General features: G+C 38.1%; 1 protein-coding gene across 1 annotated transcript; it reads right to left on the bottom strand.

Annotated features, from left to right (window-relative positions):
• Window positions 1-991: 991 nt before the first annotated feature.
• Window positions 992-3,133, bottom strand: LOC106065618 (F-box/LRR-repeat protein 18-like). The gene has a single exon (XM_013224480.2). The coding sequence runs from the start codon at window positions 3,131-3,133 to the stop codon at window positions 992-994; it is 2,142 nt and encodes a 713-aa protein (XP_013079934.2).
• Between the last annotated feature and the right edge of the window lie 12,327 nt (window positions 3,134-15,460).

Here is a 15,460-nt window from a genome sequence, read left to right as displayed (position 1 = left end):
GATTAGATTTTGTTTTCTTAATCATTACGATTAACTTGCACATTCTTGGGTGTCCAGCCAAGTTTGAATTCCTCTCATCCTATTTCAGATTGAGTTGAGATTTTTAAAGTCTTTTTAGTGAACTAGAATTTCAATTTTAATTTTTTTTTCTCATGTTATTTAATAATTAAGAGAAATTATTATTTTTCTCAATAACATTAAATGTCATTTAAATGTTTAATTCATTTTTCTGTTACTATTTGCAATATATTTTGTTGCTTAAAATATTTTATTTTGTAGTTTGTAAATTAAATGTCTTGTCTAGAGACATTGCCAACAATAGATCAAGCAGACACTTTACAGCAGCTACGGCCACTTATGACGTTGTACACACAGACTCATGACTCTAGAACTAGACATAAAAAAACACACAATAAAACAGTGGATAACATGCAAGTGTTTATTTAAAAAAAAAAAAAACCCATAAAAGGATCATAGAAGCTTAAGGAGAATACAAATGTGAAGTTTTATTTTTTTACTATACAGAAACAGGCCTTACAGGTTGAAATGCTTGATTTGATGGCATTGTACTAGTCCTGCATGTCTATCTAAACCTAAACAGTTTTTAAAGTCAAATGCTCACAGGATGTTGTAGGTCCTAATGCCAGGACTATATAATAACGTTATAAAAACGAACTTTAACTTAAAGAAATGAGTCTCCTTAAGATTTTTACTCATAAAGTTGGAATAAATAAATTGCCTGTTCGTGCTACATTGAAAAGAAAACATTATTGCTATTCGAGATAAAAAAAAATAAACTTAAATTTCAGTGAAAACTTAAAAACAGTGAAAAAGTTACATAAATGTATAACACATTTTTTGTCTCATATTTCCAAACCATTGTACCTTGGTAATAGTATCTTTTCAACTGGTAGATGATGACCAATGTCCCGGGTCGGTTCAACGTATGACATAGTACCTGTTGCTCTACTTGGCAATTGACAACAGTTTGCTACTCGCGAGGTGAAGTAGCCACTCTTGATCGAAGGAGGGTCATCTCTTCGATGTGTATTTCAGGTAGATATTCTGTGATCATAAGCTCCAGATCGACTGTACGCAGGTTACAGATACATACAGAGAGGTCAGGACGACTCTGACTGAGCTTTTCTGATATGTAAGCCATTAGGTTGAAGCACTTCCTCTCGGAAGCATGAGAAAAAAGCTGAAAGTTCGCCAATCTTGGAACGTTAGTTAAAAGCTGCTTGATGGCGAAGCTGTTGATGTTTTCGATGTGGGAGATAATGCAGGCTCTCTCAAGTTTCGGCCACTGGGCTATCGATGAGGTCATTTCTTCGTCCACCGGAAAGTACGGATGTTCCAGTCGGAAGTCCTTCAATTTTGGAAAGCATGGTAATCGTTTCAGCTTTCTCACTTTTGTAGAGCAGGTGCTTGAGATGGACAAGCTTTCAAGGGATACACACCCTCCAGCGATTGATGTGAAAAAATCTGCAAGCTTGTCGCCTTTGAGACCCGTAAGCCGTAGTGTTTTCAGTTTATTCCAAAGACCCACGTAACTCAGATCATCATTAGGCACAATCACAGCGGCTAGACACTGGGACACATTGCGGGGATGTCGAAGCAACCCGGAAGGATGGTTGAAATTAGACTGGTGATAGGCTGCATAGAGTTCAAAGTGTTCCATTTCTGGGGTAGCTCTGATGAGCTTTTGAAGGTCAAACTTTTCTGGCGTGGCTTTGTATGTGCACTTGGGAGAGCCCGAACCATCTATTACAGGTAAGTAGCACGAACTGCATCGAGTGCTGAATTTTGGATCACGTAAGTCTGAACTTGGGCAGTTGTCTCCAGTGTACAGGCAGCAGTGTGATAAGGAAAGGCTTATTAAGTTAGGTTTTAAAGACAGGAGCGCTGTGATACTGCTGAAGGATGGTGAGTTCAAGTCTGTTAGATGAATGTGATAGCCACTTATGTTTAAGTGAACTAATTTCACACACTGGACTAGTAAACTCTGGAAGCCGGTCAGGTCTTTGACCAATGGATCGTTGTTAAAGTCTCGGCCCAAATAGCCCAATGCATGCCTCAAAAATATACTGGGGCAACTGTGAAGATTGATGCTGACTAGCTGTGGGCAGCAGCGTGACAGAAATAACAGACTTTCAGAATCTACTGTATTGTTCCCTGACAGGTTTAGATACTGGAGATGAGTGGCTGATGTAAAGTTGAAAATACCGTCATCGATCCTCTGTTGTGATCCAGATATGTCCAAGTGAACAAGTGTGTTCATGTCATCCATCGTATCCAGGTAATCAGCCTCCTTCCACTCTAGATTGCAATCGTACGTTGGTTGGAGCAACGTACTCAGTTGGACCCCCACCTTGCAGACAGAGCGTAAAAGACTGTAAAACAGTATTGTCGAAGCGTCATCATACGAGTTGTTAAGGGACATCACCCTCATGTTTTTCAGACTGTTGACATTTTTCACTAAAGGAGTGAAGTAATACAAGGGGAAGCACCTGGAGTTGTCGGCGCTGCCGTACACGTAGAGTTCCTCCAGGCTGTGAAAGTAGTCCACAAAACTAGAGCCGCTGCCAAATCTGACTAACTGTTCACAATTGTCCTTTTTGTATTTTTTATGGTTCCAGAAGTGAATGCTCAGCTTGCGGATCCGAGACAAGCACTCCTGGACTGCCTTGCAACCGGTCACTTCCTGATTAAACTTTTCAATGTCACAGATAGAAATGGACAAGCTGGTCAGGTGAGGTAGCTGGGATAACATTTTACAAAGAGAGACCTCGTCTATTTTCACCTGCATCAGATGCAGCGAGCGGAGATTTGTGCATCTCAGTAAACAGGTCAGCTCTTCTAGATTTATCCAATAGCAATAGTTGAGATCAAGAGTATGCATCTTATTAAGGATAGGTTCAATATACATTTTCAACATACCAGTCTTCAGCCAATAGTGTCTAGTGCAGATGACAGTATGAGCCACTGACATGTCCTGGGCAACAGCAGCGATACGTTCACTCAGCAGACGTAAAGTAAACAAATCCTTTAAATCTGTGATGTATTGGAAAATCATCAGTAGCACTTCTTCGGACAGACAGTCTAAGTAGAGTGTATTGAAAGTAAACGCCATTTCTGAACGAAGAAAATCAAATCACTAATCACTAATCACTGGTTGATATACACTATTAATCCAAAAATGAATTGCACAAAGCCATTTAATGTTTGAGAAAAATTTGGCCGAGTCTTAAGATTTCTGCCACTTTTATACAAGGGACCCTGGTCTACAGATGACCCTGGTCTACAGATGCCTGGTACTCTGACCAATAATAATCTTCCCACGTGTACTATTTTTATTTCTCACTGGTCACCCCTTTCCACTTGACCACTTACCCTGATTAAATCATTGTTCCGCGACTTTCTATTATTTCCACCCCCCCCTTTTTTTTTTGTTTTGTTTTTTAGTAGATAAATCAAGTTGGAACATTTGTTTAAGCTCGCGCTAATTGTTTTTTTTAGCCTAACTTTTGTATTCACGGGAGGAAGTGATCTGTACACGATACTGAGGCTGGGGTCGGTGGGAAATAGATAGTCGTACCCAGCCCAGGTAAGTGCTTGATGTCAAAACACGTCCCGTCTTGGCTATTGTTCTGGCCAGCCAGACCTCACGTAATAAGTAGACACTAAATTTCTAGGTCTTTATCACAGCCTTGACTTGCTTTCAGTCACACACACACAATTAGTAGGCTACTTAGCGTTGTCCAAACATTTTATCCAAACAAGATTCAATAGAGGCGAAGTTATCTGGACTGGCATCTATCTATCTATCTATCTATCTATCTATCTATCTATCTATCTATCTATCTATCTATCTATCTATCTATCTATCTATCTATCTAGATCTATCTATCTATCTATCTATCTATCTATCTATCTATCTATCTATCTATCTATCTATAATTACATATATAGAGAGTGTAAGAGAGAGAGGGTGAAAGATAAACTTGGAGTCATAATGGAAATCTTTAAATAGAGTTTTTGTGTGTGTGTGTGTGTGCTGTTTAGTGTGTGAATGTAAAAAACTAAAGAGAGGACGCAGAATGTCCTGAATCCATGTCCTCAGTTTTACTTTTGTTACAAATGTACATTATGTCCAATTGACCTTGAATCTCTCCCGAGGCAAAGTCTAATCTGGATAGGTCAATGCTTCACACATTGGTTGGTTAACAAAAGGCAGTCGTGTCTGAGGTCTGTGATTGCAACTTCGATCCATGACATGACCCTAACCCTAACCCACTTGAAAAAAGTAAACTGTTCGAACATATTGAATATTTAACTAGTCATACCTTTCCCCTCTCCAACACACACACGCTTACCTGGACTATTGACCAAATGGGTCTGGACAGTGGTGTATGAAGCTGGAATGTTTGCTTTTTAGTTTGACTTTGGAATTCATTGGATAGGGGAATTACGAGATACATTAGTCCATCGCTTGACCACTGGTTTAGAACAATTAGCAAAAAGTAGAACAAATACTTCTGCTACGTAAAACAAGAGCAGCACAATTGGGTAGCAGACACACTGATATTATGGTGCACCGATAGACGCATTTGTGTCAGATCCCCTACAGTTAATCTGCATTTTCACATTGCTTTGACTTGCGCGTTCTTATGTCACATTGCCTTGACTTGCGTGTTCTTATGTCACATTGCTTTGACTTGAGCGTTCTTATGTCACATTGCCTTGACTTGCGCGTTCTTATGTCACATTGCCTTGACTTGCGCGTTCTTATGTCACATTGCCTTGACTTGCGCGTTCTTATGTCACATTGCCTTGACTTGCGCGTTCTTATGTCACATTGCCTTGACTTGAGCGTTCTTATGTCACATTGCCTTGACTTGCGCGTTCGATGTCACATTGCCTTGACTTGAGCGTTCTTATGTCACATTGCCTATAGTTGACATTTCGTTCATTGTCTAAAGTGTCCATAGCGTGAGTTGTATTTCATGTCTGTGAAATCAATATCTGTTCACGTCCTCCAATACTCACCAAGGGATTGGGGGGGGGGTGAGATTTTCAAGGACATGGATGAGCCCATGTTGCCACATACACAGTGCGTACGTGTGTGTCACATCAGACTCTGGCTCTGGCCCTAGCATGGAATGATTCAAGCTAATTCATGGTGTCAAAGACCTACCCGAAGCCATTGTTTCCTAATATAGAGGGAATTATCTGCTGATATCTATATCTAGGGCTCTGGCCCTAGCATGGAATGATTCAAAGCTAATTCATGGTGTCAAAGACCTACCCGAAGTCAATGTTTCCTAATATAGAGGGAATTATCTGCTGATATCTATATCTAGGGCTCTGGCCCTAGCATGGAATGATTCAAAGCTAATTCATGGTGTCAAAGACCTACCCCAAGTCAATGTTTCCTAATATAGAGGGAATTATCTGCTGATATCTATATCTAGGGCTCTGGCCCTAGCATGGAATGATTTAAAGCTAATTCATGGTGTCAAAGACCTACCCAAAGTCAATGTTTCCTAATATAGAGCGAATTATCTACTGATTTCTATATCTATATCTAGGGCTCTGGCCCTGGCATGGAATGATTCAAGCTAATTCATGGTGTCAAAGACCTATCCGAAGCCATTGTTTCCTATATAGAGCGAATTATCTACTGATATCTATATATAGCTAGGCTAGTATATATAGACATAGCGCCATACAAAGTAAAAAAGTAAAGTTCTCATTTCAGACTTTACGATTTACAGGGCAGATAATGTTAAGGTCATCCGTTTCTTAGGCCAACGGTTAACGAGCAGGGTGTTATGTGGCCAGCACAACGACCAATCGCAAGAGCCACATAGTTCTGCTATTTGTAAGATTTGATCCATATTTCGCCATATTTTTTATTTTGGAAAAAAATTCATTGTCCTGTTCGAGGCTCGTACCAATCGAAGGCCTTAGGGGACTGCTTAGTTTGTCTATGTTTAAGTACGGCCCTGCCACTAGCGGATCCAGAATTCTGGAGTAGGAGGGGAGATTTTTTTCCAAACCCTAACCCCTAACGCCCAGTAAACCCTAACCCTAAGCATAAACCCGCGCACAACATTTATATATAAATATATATACAGGGCCGTCGCCAGGGTTGTGGCCGCCTGCGTGCGAAATACAAAATGCCGCCCCTTATTTTTTTCCAGAACAAAACGTTTCTCACTTTGGAGTTTCTTATTAGTTGTATGTTGATGCATGATGTAAAGGTGCAAGTGTTAACAGTTGAACACTTATTGCTAATATCATTTAAATAATCAAACTATAGGTTCTCAAAGTAAATATTTCACATGAAAAAAAAAATCAACACATTTTCACTAGAAGTTCTTGTAAAATAAAACAATAAACATATTATTTAATACATTATTTAATACTTTTAATTTAAACCAAAGAATTTAACATTTCTTCCTTGCTTTCTGTGAAGCAATTTTTTTAATGGGTAATTTCTTTACTAACATTCGTCCGCCCCCCTGCATCCGCCAGTGGGCCCTGCTGGCAGCTTAACTTTTAAAAAAAAATGCAGTCAAAAAATAAAGTAAATATTTCAAGTCCTGAGTCATATTAAGTATTTTAATTAAACCCTTTTCTTAGCCGTTACATTTCCCGAGAATATCACAGTCTTTACGGTCGAATGATTTAGTTATACATCCGCTGTTTCACAGGTAGAAATATTTCCTGAGAAAATGTGTATACAGTTTATCTTGCAACTGGGATTTCTAACTTATAATTAAACTGAATGAGTTTAATAAAAAGAAATGTCTTCTTGAAAGGAATTCTTAGTTTTATTTTGTTTAAAAAGTCCAAAGTCATGATTCCGTGTTAGGTGTTAAAGGAATTATTTTAGGTTTATGACTGTCATGCTCCACCCACACCGGACTACATTTACAGTAATCAGTTTATAACCCTACGCTAAAACAAGTAGTCCCGAGAGCTGTATATAGTTATACTTTCTATACACTCCCATTCACTTCTGAAAGAGAGAACCTTGGCTCTTATTCTTGTACTAACGTCAATTTCTCCAAGTGTCACACTTTGCTAAGTATTGGAAAGTACATTTGGCATTTTCGTCTGTTCTAGGAAATAGGGTAGCAGCTGAGAAAATGCTTAAAAATTCATCAGTTCTTTTTATTTTCTGATGCTTACATCTGCGACCTGTCCCTAGGGCTTCCATGTACTTGGTTACTTGGTGGTCTGAGTGTAAAGAATTTCAATAAGCAATATATATATATATATATATAAACATCGAGATCACGAGCTTACTTAGGGTTCAAATCCTCCAGTAATACAATAGTTTATAGAGATTCAGACTCTTGTGGGATGGGAATGGCAAGGTAAAGGTGACCACTCTATCTCAGAGCACCGAGTATCATATGTAGGATTTATTTAATAATAATTGTTTCAGAACTGTAATAAAACAATAACCTTTTTTGTCTCAAGATTTGATAAATAAATAGATAATAGGTCAAAACTGTTAAGGGTCAGAGAGTAGATAAATAAACACACAATCAGTTAGACTCTTCAGGGTCAGAGATGACTGCTAGCCTGTGTGGTCCAGAGGACTGTGCATCGGACTGTCGTTACGATGTTTCCGCTCCTGACCTCTTTCATTCCCTGCCGTCCTACCGAGATGTGGTCAAGCACCACATTTCTTTTAACAAAGTTTTATATCAACATGTTATTTCTCCCACATCCAATGTCGGATCAAGTTGAAATTTCGCACAATTATTTCTTATATCCAACGAAACAAGAATATAAAAAAAACCCTGACGAATTAGTTTATTAACTACTGGTAATTAATTATTTGTGTTGGTATCAATCAAAGGAAAGAAATCATACTAGACGGGTTCCCTTTAGTTAGGGTCGCCTCCTTCGCGCCTTCCTTAGACAATCCTTTACTGAGACCAATAATATATAGCAAATGCCATTAACTCTTTCTCTCCGTAATTATTTTTCCACGTTTCGACGGAATTCTTCATTTTGCTCATTACTATCTCTCTGCCCTGTTATGATTAAGCTTCAATAACTTTGTCGTTTGTCATCAGAAAATGTTTTATTTGGTATCGAATTAAAGGGGAATACATGCTCTTTTTATTTTAAGACAAAATAAAGTTAATAAAATTAAACATTAATTTAATTAAATGAGGTCAAATCATCGTTGGTATCGTTAATGCGCGTCATAGTGATACATATATTTTGTAGGAATGTGAAAATAAATATACAAATCGAAAATGTATGTAAAGTTCCTTGACAACTTTTTGCATATTCTGTGAATACATGGACGAATGTGAAAGATAATTCTTGAAACTGTGAAACTTATGACAAAGCAAGAACAAAACTAAAAAAAAAAATGTTTGGGGCAACAGTTGCATTCCTGTCTAATGTCTAGTACCACATAGTTTTCATGTTAGACAAGGGCGTTCAAGGAAATCCTAGTCCGTCGTTTAAACAGTTACCTTTCCTTTGATTACAGCTAAAAGAGAAACACTATAAATAGCATATCTCTAGTTGTCTTTTAAAACATTTCTAGGAACCTTGTATTAGTTAAGGGTCAGACTGACATTGTCATTGCAGGGCTTGTATAATTATATATACAGAGAAGATATGGTAATTTTCTGCACTGCCCAATCAAATGTTCTAAGTTTGTAGCACACAATACTTTCAATATGGAGGAATGGTAACAGTTTCAATCTATGACTTCAACATTACAAACAAATGGGCAGCTAGCTAGAAGTCATAAAAGATATTTAATGCCAAGATAAACTCAGGGGCGTAGCTAGGGTGGAGGAGGGGAGGGGTCCAAATTTAAAAATCCTCTTAGGCCCCCACTTGACCCCCTAAATTAGTGTCCGAATTTTTTTTTTTTTATATTTTTACATTAAATATTAAGCCAACGTCATGTTATCTTGCTATTGGTGTAGTTGTGTAAATTTTACCATGTTGTATGTATTACACACATTAGGCTTATACACTTTCTCATGTCATGGTGTCGAATGTCAAAATGCAGGGGCCCCTGAAGAGGCCAAGCCCCACCCCCATTCCCCCGATTCCCAAATTCCCAAGCTACGCCACTGAAAAAAACTGCCAGGCATTCTGATAGTGTTGAAATTATATTTATATTATATTTATTATATTTGACCTTGTTAGTATAGCGTGAAGATGAGCAATCGAGATCACTTCATTAGCTTTTCCACGACTGATGGATGGCAACACGAAGACGATTCAATTGATTAGTATTGAAGGTGTTGACACGAACATTGTTGAACGGCTACAGGATTTGAGAAATGCCTTACGATAGAACGAAAAGCTTTTTTTTTTTTTTATCAACATATTCGTTTCGTAGCTATTAAAAATTAAGGCGATTAGAAATGATAAAGCGTATCCAGGGAAAGATCGGAATCTGTAGCTTACAATATCCCAACCAACAAACAAGAAACCATTATTATTCAATTTATTTTATTCGCATTTGTGAAAGCTTTTATTAAATACTTTTTGAAAACACATAATGTTACGAAAATTCTCATTGTCGTCCATGGTGAGATCTGAACTTGAAGCACAATTTGTGATTAATTAACCTGTTTCGTCTTGAAAATATTATGGGTACAGAAAGTGCGTCTCACCGACATTTCATGCAGTTAGTGTGTATGTTATTGCACCAACAAGATCTAGACTTATAAAAGGAAGTATTTTCTGTGCATTTACGTTAAGTTCGCGCTGTCTAACATTATATTAACGATTTTCTTCTTAGGATTTGTTGATATAATTTCTTTTGTTGTCTTAAATATGGCGTGGGTCCATTCCAATGAACAATAAAATCATCATGGCATAAGAGGGGGGGTATCTCTCTCACTCACACACACACACACACACACATATATATATATATATATACATATATATATATATATATATATATATATATATACATACATACATACATATATATATACATACATACATACATATATACATACATACATATAAGCGAAGCATATTCTTTTTAAATGGTTGTATATAAACTATTAAAATAGTCATCCACACGTCACGTGCAGCCTACAGTAAGACTTCAGTTTTGCTGAGCTTTGAGTTTTCAAAGAAACTTGTAAATGTTTTGAACTTGTAATATTCGAAAGCAATTTTTTATTTTCTCTTTCCAAGCATTGTTATCTGGGTTTTATTTTTTTGGCGGTTTAGTTGTTTATCCATGAAGCTCTAAATCTATATATTTTTAAAAATTGTATTGACCACATCAATAATAACAAATATGGTCCAGTTTTGAGATATGAATTCTATGTTTCTACTCTTTAAAAGATTTTTTTGTGCTGTCATTAAATTTGATTTATAGATAGATTATGGGAAGTCAACGTACACGATGTGGAGACTTATATATAGGTACTGGCTTTGTCCTTATGGCTATACACAATGTGGAGACTTATATATAGGTACTGGCTTTGTCCTTATGGCTATACACAATGTGGAGACTTATATATATATGTATTGGCTTGGTCCTTATGGCTATACACAATGTGGAGACTTATATATAGGTATTAGCTTGGTCCTTATGGCTATACACAATGTGGAGACTTATATATAGGTATTACCTTGGTCCCTATGGCTATACACAATGTGGAGACTTATATATAGGTAATGGCTTTGTCCTTATGGCTATACACAATGTGGAGACTTATATATAGGTATTGGCTTTGTCCTTATGGCTATATATTTACCATATGTTTAAATTCCAATTGGGCATCCTGTTAAACTATACCAGCCTCTGGCTATATAAGTATTGGCCTATAGCTATATACTAACTTTGTATTTTAGTGTGTGTGTGTGTGTTTGTGTGTGTGTGTTGGGGGGGGGGCTGGAGGACTTGATTGCTCTCTTTTTTTAATGTTTTTATACGACTAATCTGGATAAGTAGGTTCTAAGTACTCTCCAGATATCCATATTGGTACATAGCGCTATGTCTGCCACAGTACAAACAAAATCAGATGTTGAATACTATTGCTCGACGCTTTTATGCGATGACGTGGGCTGTATGATGCGTTTCTGAAATTTATTCATCCTATAAATGTAAAGGTTGGTCTCTATTGTCACACGAGTTAATTTGTGAGGTCATTTGTAGGGTCATTTATTCTTGACCCGTGATGCGGCGCTTCCCGAACTTCATCCCACAGTGCACATAATGAACTGACAAAGTCTTAAGTTTCATTTCAGTCGAAAGTGTTTGTGATGATGGCGGTCCGTGACACAACTGTCAAAGCTTCACCTGGCATGTGTATGGAGCTTCCGACGATGTCCTTGGCATCTGTGGGCAGTTTAGACCAATATCTCTTTGCCACGCCAAAGATCTGTGCCCACAGGTAGTGACGTTGCAAGTCAGTGATCGGGCCTTCTATAGCGAAATGTCTCGGCTTACGTATAATTCACCGAAGGATTCGATGGTAAATATAAATGTAACCTATGGAACCATCTTGCATCGCCTTTGATCTCATATGCTCTTTCAGTGTCAACCAATAATGAAAGAAATGGGCCTTCCCAACTATTAGACATGAAAGATCGCTGCTCATCCTGTTTGATCTGATGACGATAGGACCTACGGTCAAATGCTCGGAAATGGTAAAGCGATGACATTGATTTGTCCAGTTAGTAATAGAATAAAATTCAAAAGACCTAAAATTATCTGTAATTTATCTGTTTTATTATCTATTTTATTTTAGCTTAACATATGGTTAACATGTTTCTGCATACTTTTAAATAGAATATTACACTTAGTTGTACAAAATAAATGGACTATAGTTTATGTAGGCCTATAATATACCACCTAAATAATGACAAATAAATTTTAATAGAATCCAACGGTATATCTTGGAAAAGGTGGAGGCACTACACTTACACTACGGTCATTAGTTTAAGGAACTATTATGTTATTTAGTGTATCAGGAGACTAAACAAAAAGTCTATTTATAGATGTGCCACACTCAAATATAAAGAGAACATGCCGCATCTAGACACTGCGGCATAATCATACAATATGGGCTGAAGTGTCGAGAGGCCGAAAAGCACCGTGTCAGTCACGGGCTGAACATAATCCGCGGGCCGTAAGTTGGGTAGCACTGATTTACAACAAGATTAGATTGTATGGATAAGATTGAAAATGTTTCAGTAACATTCTTTGTTCCAAGTTATACTTCCTGACACTTAGATGCCGGAAGTTAAACCCAGACATACTGCTATTTTTAGAACTACGTCAGACTACGTGTGATTTGTTGCGCTATAACCTCGTAACAAATAGAAAAAAAGAAAAATACATATAAAGGGAAAGTACTGAGAATAAATATAAAAGGTATAGTCGATAGAAAGTTATTTCCCATTTTTCTGCTTTTAGTTATTTTCTTAGTAAACATTTGATGAATGTTTTGACCTAAGATACTGGAGCGGTCAAAAGGGTGGAATCAAAGAAGGAAGTGAAGTCGAGTAGTAGCCATGTAGACTGAATTAATAAGGAACTGTTCGTTAGTGGACGTCTAGAGTGTGGTCACTGAAGCCTACCTACATCTTTGGCCAATTTTCAGCTGGCTATTGGCCATTTTTACTAGCCGCATATTAGATCTAGTTACTTTAGCTATCCCTAAATCTTTGGAACCATAGGGAAACCTCCTAACATAGTCGCCTAACCATCATTCTCCATTTCTCTCATCATAACTTAACAAAATCTTAATAGGCGATGCCGTCCAAAGGTATAATTCAATCCGAGAATAGGTACACGAGAAATGTTTGAGATTCAGTGAAGATTTTCCTGAGACGGACGTGCCCGTTAGCGTGATGGGGTATTGTATATTACATAGATGGGGCCCGTGAATGCAATGGCTATCTGGCAGTGCGGTTTGCGCGCTAGAACGTCGTTCGGACTTTTCGATGTTCCCGGGTTCAAACCCTGCCCGTTCCCATCGCCCTACGGAGGTTTGGACTAAGAAGTAAATTATCTTCAACTCTGAAGGAACATCCGAAACATGAAAAGATTTTACAAAACAAACATCTGCGATACCATTTGACGTGAGTTTCTACATGCAGACAAAGAGTTGGCAAACTTTATTGCGACATGGCGTGTGCATACTGATAATATATAAGACAAGCCACTGCCTTTTGCATTTGTGAATACCACATGCAGTCTTATTTAATACAGTTTAAAAAGAGCGTGTTCGGTTAAGTGTTTGTATCTAACAAACCAGAAGAAGAAATACACGCAGGCCTTGAGTTTTATCACATCAAATTACAAATCTTGGTGTAGCGTATAAATCGGCCTTAGCAGTACGCGGGGCTGCAGGCGAGTGTCACACGCGGCCCGGGGGCAGTAAGCTTTGACCACATATAGCGAATCACATCACGCTAACGGCTCGTCCGGCTCTAATGTTGTAGACCTTATTATTGTTGCACAACATACTACCTTATGTAGGTACTGTAGTGTAGACCATAGATGATTACACATATCATATTACGATTGTTTTATTATGATGTACGCTTTCGTTCCCAGTACTCTAATATTGATTTAATGGCTTTTAATCATCGTAACTATATATGGCTCCGCCCGTCTCGGAAGACAATGGATGCGCCCAGATGAGTCACTGGCTTTGGTTTCACCTTGAGCCTGGGAAGAATCTGTAGTGACTGATCAAGCCATTTATGTAGCGTCAGAGTTTGCCACAGTTCGTGCATGTATATGCCTCTGACTTAAGGCTAGCTGACAGGGCATCTTTCTTCTTCTTTCTCTTGGCTGATGCAGCTTCGTTTCTTTTGCACTCAGTGAAGTTCGTTCCAGCACGTACAGTCTGTCTCCATGCTGTCTGGTCTTGGGTTATCTCCTCCCACATACTTTGGTAGATAGCTGTGGTTTTCATGTCTCGCTTGCAGACATCTCTGTAGGTTAGTCTTGACTCCTCCGCAAGTTCAGCGTATAGGATGTTTTAAGGGATTCTTCCATCTGGCATGCGAGTGACATGTCTGAGCCAGCGTAGTCTTCTCTGTGTCAGAAGAGCATAGAGGCTGTTCATAATGGCCAGTTACGTCGTAACTGATGATTCAGAAACAAGGGAATCTCCTATCGTAGGGCACCCCTAATGGGTGGGGCCTGGACAGATTGCTATACTCGCCACCCCCAAAGCCCATGTCTGCTATAATTGTAAAAAAAAAATAATACAAAATCATAATTTTCCTTTCTTTAGTTTCTATGCTTTATCCCTAATACATACAATAGGCTTCTAAGAAGAATTGCCTTATTTAAACAAAATGGTACATTTGTATGCAGAAATGGTTCTGATATTTAATTCTTTAAAAAAAGTCTCGCTTTTGAAGACCAGAGAAGTATGCTAAAAAATGGGATAAAATGTGATTTTCAATAAATTTTTTTCTATTTTTTTAGCTGTAAACGAGACAAAGTCAAACTCGTTCACCCCGAACTGTTCCGATCTACGCTTATCTTCAAAAAACTTTCGGAGTTTATGCCCTTATGACTTTATTACACGCACAGAAAACCTGCTAAAACTCCACGCCATGAGACTCAGCGCCATTCGTGGTGGAGCAATAAGGTAATTAGCCAAAGTAAAAGGGTTCAAGTCCTAGTTAGTCCTGGGATTTCTTGAAATCTCTTTGACGCTCCATAATCCACCTGCTCCAAAGGGCTGCATATCTATCTTTTAAAGTGAGAAAGGTTTTGTTGTTGGCCATTGTTCTAGTCCAACAGCATCTTCGTAAGCATTTGTCCGTTACAACAAATGGACTTCACCATTCCTCATGACTTGCATGTCGGGCACGTCTGTTGTACAATGGACATCAACATTATATACTTAAAAAATAAGTGAAATTCCGTTTTATACATTTAAAAATCTACTAAATTATACCTCTACTTATTTTACACTTGACATTTTAAAAATATTAGGCCTACCGTTCTTCTCAGCTCGCAAATTCTACATTGGAAAAGGTCGGAAACTGGAAAAATCTCGACACGGTTCTCAAAATCGGCTCTAACGATTTCCTAGAAATTTGACAGTTGATGTAGGCTATATCTTTGGGAAAAGTATTGCTAGCTGATTGGCCACACTGGGAATACTTTACTTTGATCGCTATAATTTTTCGAAATATTATCTTCTAAAATTTATTTTTGTTCTAGACAATCTTAATCTTGAACAGACATACGTCGGTGGGTATCTCCCATGTAGGCCTTATTCATTAAATAGAAGTTCAGGAACATTTAGCGCATCGTCTACTCGGTCTGGCTCTAAAGACCTATCATTAAATTTTATGGATGGCTGTCTGGTCGTGCGGTTTGCGCGCTGGACTTTCGTTTGGATTTATCGATGGTCCCGAGTTCAAACCCTGCCCGCTCCCATCCCCCGTCGTCCTGAGG

This window comes from Biomphalaria glabrata, chromosome 2, assembly GCF_947242115.1.
Source record: "Biomphalaria glabrata chromosome 2, xgBioGlab47.1, whole genome shotgun sequence".
NCBI classification, from domain to species: Eukaryota; Metazoa; Mollusca; class Gastropoda; family Planorbidae; genus Biomphalaria; species Biomphalaria glabrata.
Note: the sequence above shows the minus strand (reverse complement) of the source record. Positions and strands in the feature narration are given on the sequence as shown.

What these genes read in the sequence shown, in the direction of transcription:
- LOC106065618 (XM_013224480.2), bottom strand. Translation starts at nt 3,133, where the DNA reads ATGGCGTTTACTTTCAATACACTCTACTTAGACTGTCTGTCCGAAGAA.